Source organism: Grampus griseus (assembly GCF_964374135.1).
Source record: "Grampus griseus genome assembly, chromosome: 2".
Lineage (NCBI taxonomy): Eukaryota > Metazoa > Chordata > Mammalia > Artiodactyla > Delphinidae > Grampus > Grampus griseus.
In genome coordinates, this window is record NC_139018.1 from 117,410,411 (window position 1) to 117,435,473 (window position 25,063).

At 42.1% G+C, this 25,063-nt stretch overlaps 1 protein-coding gene across 1 annotated transcript in view; it reads right to left on the reverse strand.

Annotated features, from left to right (window-relative positions):
* Positions 1-21,696, reverse strand: part of PTPN9 (protein tyrosine phosphatase non-receptor type 9) — a 79,889-nt gene extending 58,193 nt beyond the window's left edge. The window contains exon 1 of the mRNA XM_082648711.1: positions 21,501-21,696. Coding sequence (XP_082504837.1) covers positions 21,501-21,563 — 63 coding nt within the window. The 5' untranslated portion in view covers positions 21,564-21,696. The remainder of the gene's footprint in view (positions 1-21,500) is intronic.
* Between the last annotated feature and the right edge of the window lie 3,367 nt (positions 21,697-25,063).

Consider the following 25,063-nt stretch of genomic DNA (forward strand, 5'->3'; position numbering starts at 1 on the left):
CACTGAGCATTATTAACCACATAAAGAAATCAAAGCATACAGAGTCTAAGCAAACTGCCCAAGGTCACTCAACTAATAAATGGCATAGCTGAGGTTTTGAGGTTTGAATTCAAAACTTTTCAAATTCCAGTCTTCCCACTCACTAAGTGGCCTTGAGAAATACAGGATACACATCATTCATCTCATCAGCAGATATGTTATCTGACATATATATTATGACATATATACTAAGTCGTGTCTTTGTCTATGCACAAAATTACTCTGGAAGGATATACAAGAAACTGGTAACGTTGGTTGCCTCAGAGAACTAGGTGGCTGAGAGACATGGCAAGAAGGAGAATATTTACCAAATTCTCCTCTGTACCTTTTTAAGTTTAAATCATGTGACTATATTATCCACCCCCAAAATAAAATGTACCAATTTTATATAGTCTTTAACTAAAATATATATATAATAAGGACATCTGAACATAATGTTTAAAAAAGTACTTTAGGGAATTCCTTGGCAGTCCAGTGGTTAGGACTCAGTGCTTTCACTGCTGGGGCCCAGGTTCAATCCCTGGTCGGGGAACTAAGATCCCACAAGCCACGTGACGGGGGTGGCGGGGTACTTTAAACTATGCCACCAAATGATGAGTCTGTTGATACTCTATAGTCTTCCTATCAAGACCAAAGATAATGAGTTAGGGAGCTCTACAAAGGGGTAAAGGATTATAGCTGCTTTTAGGAGCTTTAGCACTAAACAGGGGATGCTCCAAGGCCCTTGCAGTGGGGCAACTGTGCCACACTCGCTTTCCTGCTGGAGGTTTTTTGCCAACAGCATGTTTACTAAACATAAGCTGGCATCTCTATTCTCAGGCTTAAATACCACTCTCCAGACAAAGGTTATCAAAGAGGATGAAGAACTCCCAGAGACAATGGAGGAAATAATTCAACAAGAAAATAAGGAAGTAAACATTTCTAAATTGTCACAGGAGAAAATTCATGTCAAGAGGCTGAGGGGCAGAAGAATATAACACAGAATAGAAACATAGAAAAAAACAGAAATCTGGAGAATAAACAGGAAGCTCCTCACCATCAGCAAGTGCAAAGTCATCCAGCTTCCCAGAAGGAGACAGGGGTTGGGGGGAGTGGCGGGGGGAGGGTGCATAATTGGTCACTCCCTATAAGGAAGAACCCAAAGGCAGCTTGCCAGCTGCTACCCATTCCAGCTGGTTAATAAGGGGGTGAACCACACAACCAGAAGAACCCTGGAAAGTCTTTCTAGGGAAAAAAAATCTAAAAGGATTTGGAGAACCTAGGGGTGGGGGAGGCCTTTAGTAACAATTTTTCTCTCTGCTTCCAATTGATGGCTGAGACTTCAGAAAGAAAGGAGGAATGTTTATGACTGTCAATAAATTGGAGTTGACCTTCCAGATCCTGCTGGAACATTCTTCTCCTTCCCTTCCTCCCAACCCTGGCTTACTCCTATTCGCCCTTTAGATCAGTCTAAATCCCACTTCTTCATTCGGAAGTTTTTACTGTCTTCCACCCAGGCACACAGTGTTATAAAAGCTTATGTTATTGTCTACCTGCTCCCATTAGCCTGTAAGTTTAGAGAGGTGCAAGGGCCAAGTCTTCCATGCTCACAAATGCATACTCAGCACCAAGCACAGCATATGGCTCCATACTGATGAGTAAATATACGAATGATGATGGGCTCTCAGCCTGCTAAAAGAGTGTTGTTGACAGGGAGTAGGAAGAACATGTTTGTCTGAATACTTGCCAATCTGATTATGAGAGCTTAAAATTGAAAATAAAGAGAGAAAAATTCCCAGATAAAACTGGGAAAGAACATCAGGAATGACATAAGAAAAGCAATGGGAGAGGTAACTATTAAGCCACAAAAGAAAATATCTGAAAATTAAGTTGCCAATATCTTAACTGAAGACATCTAGGGAATTCCCTGGTGGTCCAATGATTAGGTCTCTGCACTTCCATTGCAGGGGGCACAGACGGGTTCGATCCCTGGTTGGGGAACTAAGATCCTGCAAGCCACACAGCACAGCCAAAAAATAAATAAATAAGATAAAATAAAAAGGACTGAAGGAAAGAGAAAAAGCAAAGGAATAAAGGAAGTTTATTATTTTTTTTAAAAAGACATCTATAATAGAGATATCCAAAATCAGTTAAAGTTCATGACTTTTATGAAGTAAATAAGACATGGTCCCTATCCACAAAAATCTGAGTTTAATGAATTTGTGAATGCCGTATGCCAATGATGGGCAAATCTCATTCAAATCTTAAAGGGGGAAGTGGGACGGCAGTGTGTCTCAAAATGATATTCCCAGTAGAAATCTATAAACCACACTAAAGAATTTCTGAATGAGGATAAAAGAGAGTAATGGACATGATACAGCTGCTGGAGTACACTTCAGCCTGCTCGATAATGGAGAATATAGATTAGTTTCTTGGTTCAGATCCCCAAATTGGCCTGGTAATGATGATGTTAGAGATAGGAAACTTCAGGTACCTCATCATTAGTTGGATATCAAATTTATCTTAAAAGGGGGTAGGGACTGAAAATCTAATAAAATCTTGCTGACAGTTTCATTCTAAAAGGATGAGGGGGGACTTCCCTGGTGGTCCAGTGGTAAAAAATCTGTCTTACAATGAGGGGCAAGTGGGTTCGATCCCTGGTCAGGGAACTAAGATCCCATATGCCGCAGGGCAACTAAAGCCTGCGCACCACAACTACTGAGCTCGCACGCCTCAACTAGAGAGCCTGCATGCCGCAAACTACAGAGCCCACGCACTCTGGAACCCGCGCCGCAAGTACAGAGCCCACGTGCCCTGGAGCTTGCACATTACAACTATAGAAGAGAAAACCTGCACGCCACAACTAGAGAGAAGCCCACGCAACGCAACGAAAAATCCTGCATGCCTCAACGAAGATCCTGCATGCCTCAACTAAGACCTGATGCAGTCAAAAATAAATTAAATAAGTAAATATATAATCTAAAAAAATAAAAGGATGGGGGAACTACTATACTGGCCTTAATTCAGATCAAGAACATAAACTAGTTGAAAAACTGAAAGGGTCTCAAAGAGAAAGTAACCATGTAATCTTTGAAAGTGTGATAACCAAGGAGCTTCTGGGTTGGTGAACACACAGAGATCTGGGGAGAGTGGCGCACCTGGGCCTGGAGAGGACATGGAAGTTCTGCACCCCTTCCCACATACCTTGCCCTATGCATCTCTTCCATCTGGCTGTTCCTCAGTTTTTGTAATATATATAAATGTCAAATCACTGTGCTGTACCCCTGAAAATAATATAATATTGTATGTCAATTATACTTCAATAAAAAAGGAAAAAAAAAGAGAGAAAAAAGGTTGATAGCCAACAGCTGAGTGCTGTCAGAAGGCTGCAGTAAAGAGAGCAAGTCCTAGATGTGGCACCAGCAATCCTGTATTAAAGACCTAATTCTGCCACAGCTATGTGCCCTCAAGTCAGTCAAAATTTTTCACCCCATAATTTCCTCAACCAAAAAAGGATAATACCCGCCTACTTCACAGGATCCAATAACTGGCTATCTGGGAAGGCATTATGTAAACCTTACTACACATCAGTAAATAACACCAGACCGTTAACAAAATTAGCTATTAACAACAGAAAATATTTATTGGGTATTGAGCTCTAACCGCCAGACACTTAGTTTTACAGGGATGGTCAAGTCCTCTCAGTGGCCCTAGGAGGTGGATACTCTCATTATCCCCATATTACAGTTGAGAAAACTAAGATTTCCAACTGTTAAGTAACATGCCCAAGGCCCCCAAACAAAAAAATTGGTGGAACCTGACTCAGAATCCAGGTTTTCTGACTCTAGAAAGCTCACATTTTTATCCATTGTGCTTTATATTGCTTTCAAAATGTAGATTTCACAAAAGTAAATCTCATAATCTAAAACTCTAAAGAGAAGGCAGTTGTTGGTATTTTTTTAAAGAAATCCTCAAAAGCAAGATTCTGACAATAAATTGTGCAATTAATTATGAATTATACCAATTCAAATTTATTTTTTTTTCTTTTTGGAGGGTGGGAGCAATCTGGCTTACACTTAAATTGGATATGATATAACCTATTGCTTTTTTTTTAATTGGGGTATAGTTGTTTTACAATGTTGTGTCAGTTTCTACTGTACACTGAAGTGGAGTAGAGTTCCCTGTGCTAGACAGCAGGCTCTTATTAGTTATCTATTTTATACATATTAGTGTATATATGTCAATCCCAATCTCTCAGTTCATCCCACCCCCTTCCTGCCAATTCAAATTTAAAATAACAAGCTAAAGAAACCAGTAGTATGGTTGCATAGCATTCTCCAAGGAGTACAGATGTTAAAAGCACTCCCACAAACACACATATGTATAAAGGAAGAGGGCACAGTAAAAAAAATAATAATAATAATAGAGTGGTGGTTCTGACCTAAAGGAAAAGTGCTGGGAAAGTCACAGCCCAGAATGAGCCAAGGCCTGTAAACTAAAGATAACAAAAAGAGCTTTGTGAGAACTGTCTAGATCAACTCCTGCTTCTTTTATTTCTCTATCAAAAAGTACAACCTTCGGGCTTCCCTGGTGGCGCAGTGGTTGAGAGACTGCCTGCCGATGCAGGGGACACGGGTTCATGACCCGGTCCGGGAAGATCCCACGTGCCGCGGAGCGGCTGGGCCCGTGAGCCATGGCCGCTGAGCCTGCGCGTCCGGAGCCTGTGCTCCACAACGGGAGAGGCCACAACAGTGGGGGGCCCGCGTACCGCAAAAAAAAAAAAAAAAAGTACAACCTTCAACCTGAAGAGGGGAAGAACAAGCCTTGTGGAAAGCAAGAGCTGAAGTTCAAAATAATAGAGCCCATAATTATTCCAAATCGGTTCAAGCCTCCAGACCTACAAAACCTGACAATCCTGGGAACTCCATAGGAACCTGATGAACATCTGCTATAGAACTTAAAAGACAAGAAAGGTGTCAAAGCCTGAGAATGAGCAAACATAGTCCTAACTTCAAGAGGGGGCATCTACCGAGGGCTACAAAAGTTCCCAGTCCCTGACAATTTTGACATCAATTCTTGGCAAACTGCACAACTGATCTTTCTTTCACATACATATACACCTAGCCCTGGCCAATAGATTCTTTTTTTAAAAAGGCGGGTTTTGAGGGAATTCCCCGGCGGTCCAGTGGTTAGGGGTCAGCACTTTCACTTCCAGGGCCCAGGTTCGATCCCTGGTCGGGAAACTAAGGTCCCGCAAGCTGAGTGGCGTGGCCAAAAAAAACCCAAAAACAAACAAACAAAAAAAAGTGGGTTTTGAGCTTTTAGGAAGGGGAATACTGATCACCAGAAGTGATTTACTGAAAACAAGTCTTTCAAGAAAGAATACATTAGACTGAAAAGTAAAGGAATGTACTATATATACAGCAGTGCTACTCAAAGTGAAGTCTTACTTCAGCAGTCTTACTTTACAGTAGCAGTGGCATCAACCTAGGAAGTCAGAAATGCAGACCACAGGCCTCATCACAAACCTGTTTAATCAGAATCTGCATGTTAACAAGATCCCAGATGATTCCTGTGCATGATGAAGTTTGAAAATCACTGAAACACAGAACAGACCTACTTTCAGCAAGGCATTTGATGAGCATTTCATGGCATCTTTGTGGACAATAAGATATCCTTCTATTAATTTGTATATTGGCCAGTCAAAATGTCAAGCAGCTGACTACTTACCTCATTTAATTCTCATAATAACCCTACAAAGTAGGCATTATTATCTGTAATTTGCAGATATTCACAGTAGCAAAGATTATAAACAGCACGATCTGCCAGGCACTGTTCCAAGGATTTCACATATATTAAGTTATTTAATCCTCATAACAATTCTTTATGGTAGGTACTAGTATTACGTACATTTTATATATGATGAAACTAAGGCAGAAAGAGATTAAGCTACTTACTCATAATCACAGAGAAATTTATGGTACAGTTCTTAACCACTCCTTCCTATAGCCAAGTGTGCTGCCACAGTGGGGCAGACGATACCCTGCGGGAAACAATACACAAACATACCCAAAGAATATTAAAAAAAAAAAAAAAAAAAGATTTTAAAGGAATTCCCTGAAAGGAGGGAGACAAATAGACTAATGTTTATTGAGAGCCTACAGTATGCTTGCCAGGCCATAAGTCAAGCACTCTGCATCCATGTTTTATTCAATCTTTCCAACAGCAGGTATTAAGGCATTTTATATATGAAGAAATGGAGGCCGAGACAAGTTAAGGACCTTGCCAACTCACACTACTCGTGATGATACAACCAAGATTCCAAAACCAAGTCTGACTCTAAAGCTCACACTCTTTCCCTTGATTTGCTCTGCATCCATCCCTGGCCTGGTCCCATTGCTATAAATGACTTAGATAAGGGCACTGGGTCACGATGACAATGTAAGAGGAGAGATAAACTAAGAGAACAAATATATTGTAAAAGAGAACACAGATCTAAAAGATCAAAACAGGACAGAACAATGGGCTAGAATGGTACTCAAAGGCGAGGCTTTGGAGTCAGACAGACAAGGGTTTGAATATCAGGTTCTAACACTTATTGTTTAGAATGCAAGCAAGTTACTTCTTTGAGCCTTAATGTCTACACCTTTAAAATGGGAGTAATACCCCCATAGAATTGGTGTAAGAGGGGAGAAAACATAATATTTGTAAAGTTTTTGGCTCATAAAGCTCAACAAATTGTAATGAACATTAAATCTAACAAAATGATATTTAAGGATAAGTGCAAGAAAATCAATTGTAGAGGCACCAGATGAAATTTAACAGAAGCACATAAGAAAAGACTTAGGGGGCTTCCCTGGTGGCGCAGCGGTTGAGAGTCCGCCTGCCGATGCAGGGGACACAGGTTCGTGCCCCGGTCTGGGAAGATCCCACATGCCATGGAGCGGCTAGGCCCGTGAGCCATGGCCGCTAAGCCTGCGCATCTGGAGCCTGTGCTCCGCAACGGGAGAGGCCACGACAGTGCGAGCCCTGCGTACCACAAAAAAAAAAAAGAAAAAGAAAAGACTTAGGAATCTTAGCTGACTTGAATCTATGAGTCAACAGTTTACTAAAACTGCCAAAAATTATTTTGAATTTGGAGCACCTTACAGAAGCACGGTGCCCAAAACAAGGGGCCTATCAGACTTCATTTGTAATACTGTCTTCAGTTCTGATGCTAAACTTTAAGAAGGTCACTGGCAAATCAGAATCAGTCCAGGAAAAGATGAGAATGGTGAGATGCTTTGAAAACATAGTAGCTAGTTCCTTCTTTCCTGGTTCTATATTCCCTCCCACTCCACACAATGAAGCTACCTCTCACCTGCTTTGCTCCCTAATAACTAACACACCACCCCCCATACCTCCTCCCCTCCATCTTCATCTCCCTCTTTCCCTCCCTTCCCCTCTCCTCTCCCTCTCCCACACGTCAAGCTCAATTTTGCCAATGTCAAATGGATCTGACAGGAGTGACTTGAGGACTTCTAGTCCAACACTTTAGGATTCAGCACGTCAGACCTGAGGCTAATCTGGCCCTGGCCTGCAGATTAGACCTGCTGTTGCTAATCGACCCCAAATTTAACTGGCCCTCCTGTTTTCTTCCTGAGGCCAAGCCCAACTTATGCCTCAGGTGACCGAATCCTGAGTGTCACACATTCAGGAAACTGGGACCATGACCTAGAGCTTCATTACTCCCTCAAAGGCATACAGCTGGCTGGGAAATTGCAATTAGGCAACATCAGTCATTTCAGACCTCAGCCATCTCAAACTCACTGCATCAATACTTCCAAATCCAAGAAGGCCTCTCAGATAAACTAAAGGACAAACCTATTCATGCTCATAAAATAGTACAAGTAGATCAGCTTACTGTACCTCAGAGGCCATTTGCAAACCTACAAAGAATGAAGCCTGGAAAAGCTGCCTACAATCTGGCTGTCCTCACTGCAGTGCCCCATTTTCAACTCTGAACAGAACTGGGCTCAGCTCCCAGGCAGGACTCAGACAGTAAAATCTGGTAACTCCTAGGTCCAGATTCTAAGGGCAACTGACATTGGAGTAACACGAGCTTTCCTATGGACTGGCCTTGTCAAAGCTGGCAGGTTTTCTTGGCTGAGTCAGAACAGCCTGTGTCTTCTTTCATTCAATACTCCCTTGGAAGCCAAGCATCTCTCTAGGTAATGCCATCAGCAGTGGACATCAAGTGTCTCAATGCCTTGTTTTGCAGACATCCTGGTTCCATTTCTATTTCTCAAGTAGATAAGGGCTCTGCTCTTTGTTATTATTTATTTATTTACTTATTTATTTTATTTATTTTTTGGCTGTGTTGGGTCTTCGTTGCTGCGCGCAGGCTTTCTCTAGTTGCAGTGAGTGGGGGCTACTCTTCATTGCGGTGCATGGGCTTCTCATTGAGGCAGCTTCTCTTGTTGCAGAGCACGGGCTCTAGGCGCACGGGCTTCAGTAGTTGTGGCACGTGGGCTCAGTAGTTGTGACTCGCGGGCTCTAGAGTGCAGGCTCAGTAGTTGTGGCACACGGGCTTAGTTGCTCCACAGCATGTGGGATTTTCCCGGACCAGGGCTCACACCCGTGTCCCCTGCATTGGCAGGCGGATTCTTAACCACTGCGCCACCAGAGAAGCCCTCTGCTCTTTCTTTGGATCAGAGAAATCAAGGTAAATGCTAGTCTTTGAGAACCTTGCCTTACAGTTCCTCTCCCTTGGAACAGCACAGTTCTAGTACAGAATCAGATGATTCCTGCAGGTTTCATCCAGTTCAGACTAGCTCTAATACCTAGAGTTCCACAGCCAATTAGTAAATCCAGGCCTTCCCTTTCTGAAGTGAGCCTAAGTGTCTAAACTCACTTCTAGATGGTTTCCCGACAAGCACAACAGCACCCTAGTTATTCTCTGGACTACTAGTTCTCAAACTTGAACGTGCATTTGGAGACTTGTTAAAATGCATATTGTTGGACCTCACCTCTAGAGTTTCTGATTCAGTAGGTCTGGGATGCACTTGAATATGTGCGCTTTTAACGAGCTCCGAGGGCACGCCCATGTTTCTGGTCTGGAGACTACACATTGAGAACCACTGCTCTAGATCAACAATATTTCAAGTCATTCCCAGTATAGTTCTGGGACGGGGGACGGGGGGAGATGAGGACACTATACATATATGGGTTCGTTTGCATCATAACACTCAGTGCTTTGTCCTACACAGAAAACTCCTTTTTCTCCTACAGAGTAAACCTCAACTGGATCTCACAGGTGAAATATTCCGGAGTTCAAACAGATGACAATTCACATTCTAACAAATCATTAACATAGATACATCCTGTAACCAATAAATGGTACTTATGTAAGAGATTCTAGGCTCAAGATCAGCAGCCAGAGGAGAAATGGAAGTAACACCTATTCTCTTTCCTTTGACTCACCAGCCGCATTATTCACTAAATGAACTAAAACCCGTAAAGCACTTTGAATAGTGCTTAGCCATTATTTTTTTACTGTGGTAAAATATACAAAATATTTATAATTTTTACCATTCATAAGTATACAATTCAGTGGCATTAAATGCATTCACAAAGTTGGGTAACCATCACCACTATCTATACCCAAAACTTTTCCATCACCCTCAACAGAAACTGTGTACCTATCAAACAATAACTCCTCCTTTCCATCTCCTCCCAGCCCCTGGTATTCTACTCTCTGTCTCCATGAATTTGGCTATCTAGGTACCTCATACATTTGTCTTCTGTGTCTGGCTTACTTCAGTAATCAGAATGTTTTCAAGGTCCATCCATATTGTATCATATATCAAAACTTCATTCCTTTTTAAAGCTGAATAATATTCCATTGTATGTATATACTACATTTTGCTTAGCTATTCATCTATCATTGGCCACTTGGGTTGCCATGACATGCATGTACATGTATCTATTTGAATGCCTGCTTTTAATTCTTTTATAACTTTGTTTTTTGTTTGTTTTTGGCTGCGCTGCATGGCATGCAGGATCTCAGCTCCCCGACCAGGGATCGAACCTGCGCCCCCTACAGTGGAAGTGTGGAGTCCTAACCACTGGACCGCCAGGGAATTCCCTGCTTTTAATTCTTTTGGATATATACCTACAAACGAAATTCCTGCGTCATATGGTAGTTCTATGTTTAATCTTTTGAGAAACCATCAGACTGTTTTCCACTGTGGCTGTACCATTTTACATTCCCACCAGCAATGCCAACATTTATTATTTTCTTTCTCTCTCTCTTTTTTTTAAAATTATAGCCATCCTAATTAGTGCTTAGCCACTATTATTATCATGAGTTTGACGTGGGCTTTTACAATTACTTGTAGCACTGTAAGGACAGCATGACAACAATTAGAGGTTCTGACTAGTTTCCATGTTCAAATGGTCTTAGCAATTTCATTCAAAACACAAGTTTCTAGTTGCTTCTAATTTTCTGACAAAATCACCTCCAAAGCTAACATTTCCCTAGCTTGATATCAACTATGAAAGAAAATGATGCTTTGGGTGCTTAAAGGAAAAAAAAAAAAAAAGATGGATGGTTTTCAATTTTTTAAAAATGTTTCTGTTAACTTAATTCCATAACAATGCTGAGTTTTTCCTATAAACAAAATGGTATACCAGCATTCAGTACGAGAAATGTCAGATGGTTTCTCTAAAACATTTAGAATCCTAATCTAAAAAGATTTATTTTTGAAAACAAAAGTATGATGGAAAATTCTGTATATTTTAATCTTACTAGCTATATCCCTGACCTAGCCAGAAATAGTGTTTTCTCTTCACTTCTGGAGTTTCCTGGGACAGAAGAGCTAAAGTCAATGAGACAAATGGCCATTCCCAAATAAATCTGTTTTCTTTTGCTCATGTTCATGTTCAAGGTTTCAGGTCTCTCTCTTAGTAACTCTTTTTCTTCCTTTACAAATCTAAGAAAGAGAAAATTTGTAAGTATAGAAAGTAAAAAGGAGAAAAAAATCCTTTTTTTGGAAAAATTTTCATCCTCAACTTTTACACTTGGCGAGAGTTAAGAAGGGAAATCTAGTAGTAGCTTAAGTACAGACAAAAACATGGGCAAACTGAAGGTGTCATGGACAAAACAATTTAAAGAGCTGTAGTCTAATCCTAATTACTGGTAGGCAAATATACCATATATACTTCCCCATTATGCTGATAATAATATCTGAAAGATTAAACTCTACCTATAGAAAACTAAAGACTGGTTTTATAAAGGCAAAGAGCAGACCTACAACATTCTGAGAGGTACAGCCAGAGACCTATATGAAACTTCAAGTTCACTGACCCCATTAAAGCATATAATTTTTCATAAATGTACAATAAGCAGCTAGGAACAATTTAGGCACATCTCTGTAGAGAAACTTGTGAATGGCTGAAACCAGGAACGTTTAACCCACAAACGCCAAGAAAGAGCCGTTTCTGGTGTATATGTATATAGGTGTGTCATACATAGAAACACGTGGTTAAGAGAGATGAAGTCTACTAGAGAGAGCACTACATTTAATCAGAAGAGTTTGAGTTCCAGTGTTGCCTCCTCGGTGGATTACTGAAAGCCTCTGAACATCATTCCTATGTCAGGAAGATAATCATCCTAAACAAAATAATACTTTATGGGTGTGTGAGGAATAAATAATTTCAATGTATACAGTTTCACTCATTCTTCAGCAAACATATTTTGAACTCTCACAATGTACACTAAGGATGTATAAGATTGAGTCCCTGTCCTCACTGTAGATAAGAGGTCCTCCTCCTTGGTGGGTACCCCACAATTCAAGAACTGCCTACAGAGAACTGGAGGGCAATTCCTTAAGGACAGAGAGTCCTCAATCCATGCTGAACAAGAACCTAGCACACAGCAACAGACAATAAATGACTCCTGAATGAACAAATTGTATTTCTGTTTATGATCTGTTAAACCTTCCTCTTAGTAGACGTTAACATGAAAAGGAAAAGAGATTGATACAGAATAATCACCTCACTCACTGGAGGAACAGAGACACTTGGTAGCAACACAGAAATATTTGGAAGGGAAAGCAAAAATTACAATTCCCATTATCATCATTCCATGGCAGGACTCAGTAGTGTTCTGCTTGTCATACAAAATCTCCCCATCTCTGAAAACCCCTGCAAAGGCTGTGGAAACGTCTCATTTTATCTTCTGTGATGGTTATGCTGCAAAATAATTATGTTTTAGACTGGAGTTTTTCAGTATGTGAAGTCAATTGCAGAAACCAGTATTTGGGGACACAGAATTTGAATAGTTAATATGTGAAACAAAGACTTACCTTGAATTAAAAAGTAAGAATTTGTAACTCTGTCCCTAAGAACTACAAAATTCTTCAGTTATAAACTAGGGTCTTTCAATCTTGGCACTATTGACATTTTGGGCCAGTTAACTTTTGGTTGTGGTAGGCTGTATGCCCACCATTATAAGATGTTTGGCAGCATTATTGGCCTCTACCCACTAGATCCTAGTAGCACCCCCCAACCGTGACAATCAAATGTATCTCTAGTCATTGACAAATGTTGGGTGGGGGTGTGTTTTAAAATCACCCTGGTTGAGAACCACTGAGATAAACAGTGGAATGAGAATTTTTTTCACAAAGGCTGTTCAAATAAGATATGGAAGAGGATATAAACTGTCACTCTTTTCACTCTAAATATGAGTCATTTTTAGATCATCAGATGACCATTTGAAGTTTTATCTGAAAAAAAAAAGATGATAATCAGTGCACCTAAAGAAGAAATCTATAACCTAGAAGAATAAATAAACAAATGAACCAATGGATAGTTCATTAAGCGTTAACAGCATAAAATGAGCACAGATAGGGACTTCCCTGATGGCCCAGGGGTTAAGAATTCGCCTGGACCCAAAGAGGACCCAACACAGCCAAAAATAAATAAATAAAATAAATTAAAAACAAACAAACAAAAAAATGAGCACAGGTAGCCTCACTACCACCTTCTAGATACAGTATTTGTTCATGGCAACTGTCAGAAGTCTTAGACTACCTAGAAATCTTCTATTTCACTGCTACAAAGTAGGATTCTTAATTTTTCCTCCTATTCTTATCTGAAAAAAATTGTCTCCTGTAGCATAGAGGTCAAGAATACTATTATCGCAGATATCTACTGAGCATTTTGTAACCATAGAGATTTTACTTAAATTCAGCAGGTCTCCTAAAAGCTCCTTAAGGAAAGAACACAAAACAGACTCAAAAATATTAATTAAAATGCCTGGAGCCACAAAGCAAGCCGGGGATTCCTGAAATTTACCTAAGACTTATTGCCATCATCTCCCCAAAGGCCCAGATTTCACTTGTAAATAGCTCTGTTTAGAAAAGGGCCAGATTTGCATTAATCTTAAATACTGTGATCTCACCAGTTTATAATGTATAATTATATATAAGTATAATACTAAACCTGTATAGAGCATGCAGCACTTTCCACAAAAAGTTATTCGTTTTAATTATAAAAGAAACATATGGTCATTGTAGAGAATATAAAAAACCTATTTTAAAAAAGACTGATTTTAATAATGATGTCTATTGTGTAATAATGAGGTATAGAAAAACAAATGCAAAGGTAAAGATTAGCCAGTTGTTCAAGCAATGAAAAAGTAATTAATGGATTAATGTCCCCAAACACTTCAGTACTAAAGTCATGGATGGCTCTTTAGAATCCACCCATCAATTCTGAGAATAAATTCTGGTTTCATAATAATTCTATTAGGCTAGTCAGATCTGTGCCACCCATGCTGGATAAAAAGACAAGAAGTGTGCATGTGTGTTTTGAATGGATTTGGTATTCCAGAGGAAACCAGTACATATAACAGAAACTGTCTTTCCCAGAGAAAAAATGGAATACTTCCGTCAGAAGCAGAAATTAAAGAAAAAGTCACCTCTAATCTACCGTTTTGGTTTCATCATTTTATAGTCTGGACCTAAGAGATAACCAATCCTTAATAAACAAACAACTCTTCCCATGCGCTCTGAAGCTTCCCAGCCTCCCACTCCCAGCCCGCATCCCCAGGCCATCTCATTTAGGTTCTAATGAGCCTTTTCAAAATCATATATGAAAGGGCTCATTCCAGTAAGTACAGGTCCTTCAGCACTAAACAGTGCAGGCTAAACTACCTGTTCTAGGAATATCTGGCCCTACTCCAGAGGAAGAGGAATAGAAAACAGTGATTAGGGGACTTCCCTGGTGGCGCAGTGGTTAAGAATCTACCTGACAATGCAGGGGACTTGGATTCTATCCCTGGTCTGGGAAGATCCCACGTGCTGTGGAGCAACTAGGCCTGTTCGCCACAACTACTGAGCCTGGGCTCCAGAGCCCGCAAGCTACAACTACTGAGCCCGCCTGCTGCAACTACTGAAGCCCGCGTGCCTAGAGCCCGTGCTCTTCAACAAGAGAAGCCACCACAATGAGAAGCCCACACACTGCAACGAAGAGTAGCCCCTGCTCGCTGCAACTAGAGAAAGCCCGCGCACAGCAATAAAGACCCGACGCAGCAAAAAATAAACTAAAAAAAATTTTTTTTAAATTTCATTTAAAAAAAAACAACAGTGACTATTCCAGTGTCCAGAAAGGCCAACCAAGGATCTCTTGTGTGGAGGCATAGGGTGGGGTGGTGGGGGAAGATAGTGATTGACTTGGAAAAAGAAAGTACCCCTAATTGTCTGAGACATCAAAGCAGAATGATAAAACTGGTGAGAAATGCCTGAAATTTCACTGAACTTCCAAGTATCTGAACAAATAACCAGAGTTAGGGGTTATGACATCTAATCTTGACACTGCAGTGGACCAGCCATTCTACTATAAAATGGGTCTTAATATGTAGAAATCAAAGTTGGAGTATTCCCACATTAGTATGTCTTTTCCAACACAAAAAAGGTATATACAAGTCATAAAATGAGACTCAGATGTACTGATCTACAATGAGTTTTAACTTTTACCTCTGTAAAACAGTTCAGCTCCTTTTTAGAGTGTCTGTCTTACTTTTCAATTCATTAGTAAGTATTAGAGGTCAGGTTCCTTGGAGAAAACCTCCAGGTCTCTTTAACATTCAAACCTAAAGCCCAAGACCCTTGATACGCTCAGAAGTTTTAAGAGAATAAAATTCTCACATCCAAATGAGATTTCACCTAATTGCTAATTACAATATCTTTAGTTACTGGCAATAATGAAAAGAATGAGTCTTCTTCATCTATCCCTCCTCTCCTTCCCCTCTGTGGAAGGCCTCAACATTATGAATCATTTGGTCCTTGACGTATGGTTACTTCCACGGGGACAGATGACATTTAGCACAGGACATGTGAGGCTGTGGGAAAAGGGAAGTTCTTGGCCACAAGAACCAGGACAAAACCCCTGCCCTTGGGAAAAATTCCAAAAATCTCTGAAATCCACTGCAAGGCAGTTAAATTTTTAACTTTAGAAAATCCCGTTATAAGAATACAAACCACAGCACAGAATTAAAATAGGTTTTTGAAAACTATACTATGAAGTTGCAAGATGATTATTTTCTGGCATTCATAAAAATCCATGCTAAGCGATGGTCCCCAGCATGAATATTTTCCCCTCTTGGGATTGGTTTAAGCTAACTTGGCTCTAAAATCTTTCACTATTCAAAGACGGAGAATATCATGATAATGGCTAACTTAACTGAGTGCTTACTATGTAATACATTACTATCTATGTGCACTAGCTTATTAATCTTTACAACAATGCTATAAGCTCTACACAACATGAACTCGAAAATAAAAATTTTCTTTGGAGACTTTGAAAATCAATACTAGTAGATTATTTGTTGCAACAACTTTTAAAAACTCATGAATTATTTTTAATGTGATAGAAATACTATGTAAGATATTAAAACCATCTAAAATGAAGATATGAATAAAAGCATAACTACTTTAGAAAACTACTCTACTATTCTGTCCTATCGGTCATTACTGGGAAATCCATGAAAACCCAAAAGACCCTAAAAGGCTATAATTCCTTGGATATTCCATCAAATAGCCTTATAATCCGTGCTAAAAGTCTTTCTGTTATGGTTTATTGCAAAGAGGGTGTTCTCCTCACAACTTACCCCAAATAGACGTAACCGAAGGTGCCCCACTTTCTGTAGGTTACATGGACATAGAACAGTTGAATAAGACACCCTTAACTATCCCTGGTGGTCAAGTTAATTATAATTTAGTAAATTTGATAAAATTACCAACTTCAGGTCAAGTTACAAATGTGAGTGTATGCTTTGGAAAAATAAAATTAAGACAATAACATAATAAGAATGAAGATTAGTACTGAAATGTAGAAATTACCCTTCACACTGGCAAATTTACAATTTTGCCAACCTATTAAGAAAGGCTTTTATATTTACACATAAAAATATCAAAAAAAGAATGTATTCCTGACACAAAAACACCTTGGTTTTTACAGTTTGGAGAAATAATATTCTTCATATTTGGCTCTAAGAATAGTTATTTCTCTTATACAAAAGAAAAAGGACACATTTTAAAAAATAAATTTTTATTGTGACCACACCTCAAAACAGAGTTGCCAACTCTATCTTAAGGAAAAAATTTTTTCCAAGAGTAATTTTCATCATAATTTCTTGCACAGGGCTTCCCTGGTGGCGCAGTGGTTAAAAATCCGCCTGCCAGTGCAGGGGACACGGGTTTGAGCCCTGGTCTGGGAAGATCCCACATGCCGCGGAGCAACTAAGCCCGTGCACCACAACTACTGAGCCTGCGCTCTAGAGCCCGTGCTCCGCAACAAGAGAAGCCACCTCAGTGAGAAGCCCGCGCACCGCAACGAAGAGTTCTTCCCACTCGCCGCAACTAGAGAAAGCCCGTGCAGCAACGAAGACCAACGCAGCCAAAAATAAATAAATAAATAAAGCAAATGCAAAAAATATATTAAAATAATAATAATAAAATAATTTCTTGCACAGGCTGTACAATATGTTTCTGCTAGCAATAAACAGGTCTGAGTAAAGGTTTTCCAAATTTTTTCCTGTCTGCATTTTTTAAATTATATTTTAAGAAGCATCATCAGGGCTTCCCTGGTTGCTCAGTGGTTAAGAATCTGCCTGCCAATGCAAGGGATACAGGTTCGAGCCCAGGTCTGGGAAGATCCCACATGCCGCGGAGCAACTAAGCGCGTGCGCCACAACTACTGAGCCTGCGCTCCAGAGCCCATGCTCTGCAACGAGAGAAGCCACTGCAATGAGAAACCCGCACACTGCAACGAAGAGTAGCCCCTGCTCGCCGCACCTAGAGAAAGCTGCACACAGCAATGAAGACCCAACACAGCCATAAATAAATAATTTATTTTTTAAAAAAGCATCTTCAAAACCAAACACACATATCAATACCAAACCCCACAAAATTAGCTAACATACACCCATGTAGGCATCTTATTAAACTGGTTAATTGCTTCATGAGATGTAAGGTAGTTAGTGTAATAGAGGGAACATTTGCAGTGGAGGCAGAATAACCTAGAGCTGGGTGGAAATCTTGGCTCCATCACTTGCTAGCTATGTGAACTTGGGCAATTTCCTCCTCTCAGTCTGAGTTTCCTCGTTTGCAAAATGAGATAATTATTCCAATCTTATGAGGATTAGCTGTATGTGAAATGCCCAGCACAGAGCCTGACTCAAAGCAGGAGCACAGGAAACAATTACTATTATTACTCTGTTGTTATTCACGTAAACTTGTTAAAGGCAAAGCATACATTTTTCTTGTAACTCAACTGTAGGCTTTATAATATTGAGAACTGAAAACATAAAAGCAAGAAACATCGTAAGTTACAAACGACTTGGTATAATATCAGTTCAGCACATGCCTAGATAGGAAATGAAACTATGAAGTAATAATGATGACCTTCAAAACATATATAAAAATAAGGAACATCTTTATTTTTTTAATTAATTATTTTATTTATTTATTTTTGGCTGCATTGGGTCTTCATTGCTGCGTGCAGGCTTTCTCTAGTTGCGGCGCGTGGGGGCTAGTCTTTGTTGCGGTGCGCGGGCTTCTCACTGCAGTGGCTTCTCTTGTTGTGGAGCACAGGCTCTAGGCGCGCGGGCTTCAGTAGTTGTAGCACACAGGCTCATGGGCTCTAGAATGCAGACTCAGTAGTCGTGGCACATGGGCTTAGTTGCTCCGCGGCATGTGGGATCTTCCCGGACCAGGGCTCAAACCCGTGTCCCCTGCATTGGAAGGCGGATTCTTAACCACTGCACCACCAGGGAAGCCCCCGTCCTTATTTGTATAAGCCACTCTGAAAGGAGACGACGTTGTCTATGTACAAATCACATAGAGAACTACTTTTCATCCCACAAGTACTTCCTGAACGTCCATTGAGTGCCAGTCATTATGACTGGCAATGTGTGTATGATGGTGAGCAAATGCAGACACAGTTCCAAGCCTCACGGAGCTTCCAGTCATACAATCATACAAATAGTGTAAACTTGTGATAAGTGATATAAAGGACGGTACATGGTACTCTGAGAGCCAGCAGCAGATCTAACCTAATTGGGGAGATCAAGGAACACCTTCCCGAGGAAGTGAAAGCTGGGAGCTGAAGGATGAAGAGGGAGTTACCAGTGGAGGGTATTTCCAGAGAGAGGAAAGCAACTTGTGCAAAGACCCTGTAACAGAAGGAAACAGGCAAGAATGCAGGACCAAAGGGCCAGTGTGCCTGGAGCAAAGATGAAGTGTGAGAATTAGCTAGGGATCTAAACCGCACAAGGGCTGAGGCATTGTAGACCATATTCAAGAGCTGTAACAATCATTCAAGAGCTGTCAATCCCAAGAGTGATGAAAAGCCACTGAGGGTTTTATGAATGCTTATTTTGGTGGCAGGTAGGCCAAAGGGAAGATGCAATCAGATTTGCAGTTTGCCTTTGGTTTCTCGAATAAGAGCTAAGGAATGCAGATGGATCAAGTAGGAAACAAAAATTCTGTCAGGATATGACAGTGCTTGGACTAGAATGATGATAATGGTGGTGGTGGTGGAAGAAGTTAAAGAGTTCAGGAGATATTCAGGAAAACCTGATGATGTATATAATACACAGGGGCTGAGGGAGAACAAAGTATCCAAGAAAACTTTTGGGTTTATGATTTGCATGACTGTACAGAAAGAGGTTACCATTTGAGAGGGATCTGCTCCAGAAACATCTTTAAAGCAGTTTACACAGCGCACAAAGGGTCTGAAACTGTGTTATCCAGTTTGATCCCCTACTTTACCCATGAAATAGGATTCCAAAAGATTTTTTTCTATTTCCAAATATCAAACTGACTCTCAAATGTACAAGATTTTTCCAACACTGAAGATATTTCAAAGATTCTGCCACAAGCTTTGAAATCAACTCCAAATGAGTTCTAAAACTGGTTTGAACAATGAGGCAGCATTATGGAATGAATATGTCATTTCCCATGACAACTACTTTGATAAGACTAACATGCATTTGTTGCTGTTTAATTTAGATATTTTAAAGAAATCTTAACAGTTAAGAGCACTCTCAAAAAACAAAAAGAGTACTCCCATGTGATATTAAACTAAAATATGAAATTTTATCTGGCATTACCACAATTGGAATTATGCTTTTATGTTTGTGTTTCAACATTTTGAAGTGCCTGTAGAAACCTTGGTATTTTGTAGGAAAACATATGGTTAAAAAAAACCCACATAACTTCTTGATCGTAATATATATATATTTTACTATTTCCATCCAGTCCTTGTTAATTCTCATCACATTCATTCGATGTAAAAGATTTTTACTAAACACAGTTGTATATATGCATACACACATACATATACAGAGTAAAGCTAATACTTTATCAATACTATGAATACTTTAATATTTACTTTTCTCAGTTTTAATTTTTTAATTCACACTCACATGGCATTTTCATAGTGGAATACTGATTCCCTCAAGTCTTAGAAACATAAAAACTTCAAATCTGACTAGCCCTAGAAAAAGAAGTGAAAGAGTTTTGCCCCTTTAAAATCAACCGAACACCATCACACCTTAGTGCTGAAGTACTGATAGTATTTCCCTAATTTTGGCAAGGTGGGTTCCTTGGCCACCTGCTTGCACTAGGCCCTGACTAGCATTTTATTAACATTAATTTCAGTTACCAGGATATTACTATTGCTTATACAGAGCAGCAGATTTTTTTTTCCCCATGCTGATTTTATCTCTAGGCGTCAAAAGAAAAGACTGTGGTCTGAAGCCAAATATGAAAAATGTCATCTCCACAAACGAGGAGAAAAGTCAAGGGTTTTTTAAAAATCAGGTCTTAAGCCCATTAACCAATATTAGTTTGTAAAACCAGACTGTCTCCACACTAGAGACTGTACTACCAAATGTGGTCCTTTGGGAGCAAGGGCTGGCAAGCTTGAAATGGGTTACCAGCATAGTGCACCTTTTTCTTATTTTAGGGGTTTTTTGTTTGTTTTGTTTTTAAACAAATCAGACCATGGCTATATTTATTTGAGCATGGGTGTGGGCAGTGCCAAGGAAGAGACAGCGAAAAGACTTTAGGGTTCCAATCTCAGCTAACAAGACTTTCCTACCATCCTCAGGAGTGGTCCATGTCTCCCCAACAGGAATGTGGGCGAGGGAAAGTTATAAAGGCCCTGAGCTCTTCCCTTACCCAAGCCCCCCAAATGACATGACAAACCACTTCCTTCTGGGAACTGAAAGTCTTAAGCTTTAAGGGACAATGGAGCTCAATGCAGGCTCCAGAAAGATGGAGACAGTGAGATGAGATGAGGGGAGGGAAGTGGGGGTGAGGGGATGCGCCCAGCGGCAGAGAGCTAAAGAGGGCGGTCAAGGCTAGGGACTTCGGGAGCCTGAGAAGGCCTGGATCTTCCAGAATCTGTCCAAGTAGGCCACAGCCCTCTAAGAAGCCCGAGGGGCTCGTCTGAAAATCTAGGGCATCTATGGACCCAGTGCCTATCACTGTCCTGGGGAGGGGAGACAGTCCCCGCAGGAATCCGGCCCCCAAAGTGGGGCTTTTCCTGCCCTTAAAAAACCACAAACCCTCACGGAATGAAGCAAAACACGTACAGGGATGGCAGGGCCGGAGGCAAAGTAGGTGTTCTGCAAACGTCGGGGGCGGGGAGATGTTGGCAGAGGTAAAGGGAGGCCCCCAATTCGAGAAACTTTAATCATCACCGGAATAGGGGAGGGGGCAATATGCGACCGGTAAGCAGCAGACAGAAGAGGCCGGGAGCGAGAGCAGCGACCAGCAGCGCCCCCCGGCTTCGGGGGATGACGGCCTGGGGCGCGGCCGCCGGGAGCGGGGGGTTGGAGGCCACCACGGACCCCCGGCCGCGAAGAGCACAGCCGGGCTAGGCCTGAGGTGTCCGGACACACCCACCGCCGCGGCCGCAGCCCCGCTTACCTGCTCCTCCTCCGGGGTCAGCTCCGGCGCCATGTCGGGCTGGGGCGCGGTCGTGGGCTCCATCCCGCCACCGCCGTCGCCGCCGCCACTCCCGCCGGCGAACAGAAGTCGCCCGGGAGCGCGGGGAGCCCGGTGCGGTGGGCCTCCGCTTCCGCGTGCCCGCGCCTCAGCAGCCCGGGGCCGGCTCGCGCATAGCTAGGCCGGCGGGGCCCGGCGCCCGCAGCGGCCGCAAACGCCGCTTCTGTTTCCTTAAGAAAAAGCTCTCAGAACTGTCGCTCTCTTCTGGGCGGAAATCCTTTTTTATTTTCTTCGTTCCGTTCCTCACACTCCCCCACCTCTCCCGGAAAAAAAAAAAAATAGTGCAGGCGAGGAGCTAATCGGGATTAAAAAAAGGAAACGTGAAATCGAGAACTTTCTAAGCCCAGAACGAAGGGCCGCGGGGGAAATTTTCGGAAGGCCCCCGGCCTCCTCGGCGTCCAGCTTCCTCGGCGGCACTCCGGCTCCTGCAGGAGTCCTCGGGGATGCGGGGCCCTGCGACCTGCGCTGCAGCCTCTCAGCCCCGTTCCTCAAAAGCCGCGGTGACGGGAGGGAGGGAGGGAGCGAGGGAAACGCGCCCCCCTCCCGGCTCAAGGCCAGTGCTGCGGCCGCACTGCGGCCGCCCGAGCCCCCCGCGGCTCCATTGAGAAACTGAGCGTCTCATTCACAGACAGGCGACGAAAAGGGCCCGGCAGAGCTCGGACGCAGCCCGGGAGGGGGAGACAGAGAGGAGCCCGGGGGCGGGGGCAGCGGAGCTAGAGGAGGGGGACGCCAAGAGGAGGGGGCGGGGGAGGCCGGCGGGGGGAGGGGAGACCCAGAGGAACCAGGGCGGGGGAGGGGCTTCGGCGACTGGAGGAGCGTGGAGCGAAAAAAAGGAAGAGTTTCAAGAGGTTAAGCTCCGTGGAGGAGGGGAAAAATGCATATGTTTGAAAACTAGCTGCCCACGGACACCTGGCCTGGGGTTACTTGCTACTACCACTTACTTGTGAGGAACCCGCAATCCTCATCTATTCCCACGTCACTTCCTGACTGAAAGACCCTGAAAAGGTTGCTTACTAAGTCCAGGATGCGCAGGTGGAAGGAGCAGACCCTGGCCCGCGGTATCCTGTAATCCATCACCTATGGCTAATTTTAGTCTCTCAGGAAAACAGCATCAGATTTCGAACCTCTTTCAGGAATCATGCAGCATTTGCAAGCCTTTGATTTTCACTAAGGCGAGCGCGGCAAAGAGCTTGGGTGTCTTACGGGAGTCAGTTTGGGAGTAGAGGGGGCACTGGGAAGGCAGGGCTGGGTCTGGCATGTTTTTACATCATTCCAGACCAAAAATAAATACTCTAAAAGGGACCCAGCTAACAAGTGAGTGCCACAACTAGTGCCAAAGGCTGAAACCTGGAGAGCGCACAGAGCTAGGCCCACAGGAGAGGTCTTCAGACAACTGAGGAAGATGTCCTGAGTTCTGATGCTCCTTCTAGGACTTTAAAAGCAACCTCTGACCTCACCTCATTTCTGCACCATTGCAATAGAAACTTCAGGCTGCACTTGGTTAGAGAAGAAACCCCTGGTGGTTGGTACTGTTTCTGTCTCAGGTGGGTTACTTTATCCTTTGCACCAATAAGGCTGACTCTAGGTTGAGTTCATTACCCCATACAGGAGTTACAGTTTCAGTATTGTAACCAGATGCTCCTCTGGAAGACTATTTAGCAAGTATGTTTATATGCCAGGCACTGGGGTCTGCACTAAGTTTACAACAATGAACAAGACAGTGGTCTCTTCCACATGTAAGGAATGGAATGATCCCTGAGCTATGTTATTAAGGGAAAAAAAGCAAGAACCAAATAGTGTGTATAATATGCTGTCATTTGTATAAAGAAAAAATGTGTATTTGTAAATTTATTTATACATAGAAAAGCTTTGAGAGGATACACAAGAAAGATAGCAGTGACTGTCTCCCAGGAGGGGAACTGGGATTCTAAGGAACAGAAGGGAAGAGGGAGACTTTTCGCTATATGGTCAATTATACATTTTAAGGGTTTTTTGTGTGTTTATTTATTTTTGGCTGCGTTGGGTCTTCATTGCTGTGCGTGGGCGTTCTCTAGTTGCAGCGAGCAGGGGCTACTCTTCATTGCGGTGCGCGGGCTTCTCATTGCGGTGGCCTCTCTTGTTGTGGAGCATGGGCTCTAGGCGTGGGGGCTTCAGTAGTTGTGGCGTGTGGGCTTAGCAGTTGTGGCTTGCGGGCGCTAGAGCATAGGCTCATTAGTTGTGGCACATGGGCTTAGTTGCTCCGGAGCATGTGGGACCTTCCTGGACTAGGGATCGAACCTGTGTCCCCTGCATTGGCAGGGGGATTCTTAACCACTGCACCACCAGGAAAGTCCCTTTAAGGTTTTTTTAAAGCTTTTTATTGACATTGTCAACTACAAATTGGCATTTTCCATTGGCACTTGCCATCTACCTCTACAAGGATTAAGTCATGTGCTGCTGCAGCTGCTGACTTTCAACACCCCTTGAAAGGAGTTCAGGTGGAGAGCAGACATGAGGCACTCTGTGCTCTGGGAAAAACTGGCAGAACAGGTCTTCAGATAGTTAGATATTTTCAAGAGCCAATTTTATGAGCCCAATTCTTGTATCTCCTCATATCTAGAAAAGCACTAAAATCCTTCGTGGTGACGTCTGCTCCTCGTGACTAGCAGTAACCTGTACGAGACTAGCAGAAATCTTCTGTAAAAAATATGTGCTTGATTGCATGTACTCCCCCTTAACCAGAATCACATATATACTGACCTTCCCCCCTGCCTCTTTGAAGCAGTTTCTCAGAGCTATCTGAAATGCTGTCTCCCCAGCTGCGGTCCTCATTTTGCCCCAAATAAAACTTAACTTGCAACTCTCACGTTGTGAATTTTTTTTAAGTCAACAACATATAATATACATACAGAAAGATGAAAATATGTGTACAGCATGGTGAATTTCATAAACTAAACACACCCACGTAACCAGCACACAGATCAAGAAATTCCCAACTTTCCAAAGCCCTCCTTATGTCCCCTCCCAGTCATTACTCAAGTTACCACTATCTTGGCTTCTAACAACATTGTGTGTATGTATGTTTAAATTTTGCACGTGGATGTATAAACTTTTCCAAAATTTTTTTAAATAGTAACAAATCTAGTTTTTCTCCCTAAGCAGGCAAATGGCTCTAGGACTAAGCTAGAGTAAGAAATTGCAGAACCTGAGTAGTACAAACCACTGAGTGGACACAGAAGAGGATGGAGTCTCTCAACCCACTATTTACATTTTTACATTTGTTTTGCCCAGTGATCCTCAGGACGCCAGTGGTTGGTGTCGCACAGCTAATTAATTAGTATTGAACTAGAACTTGAATCCAAGCATTCTGACTCCTTGTGCAGGTATTGGGTGAGGAAAATTTTAAAAGAGAGAAGTTTAACAGAATGAGCTAGGAGAGAGAACTCAGCGGAGTTTTCAGAGGCACAGCTGTGTGTGTGGGCGTGTGGGTGTGTAAGGGAACAGTT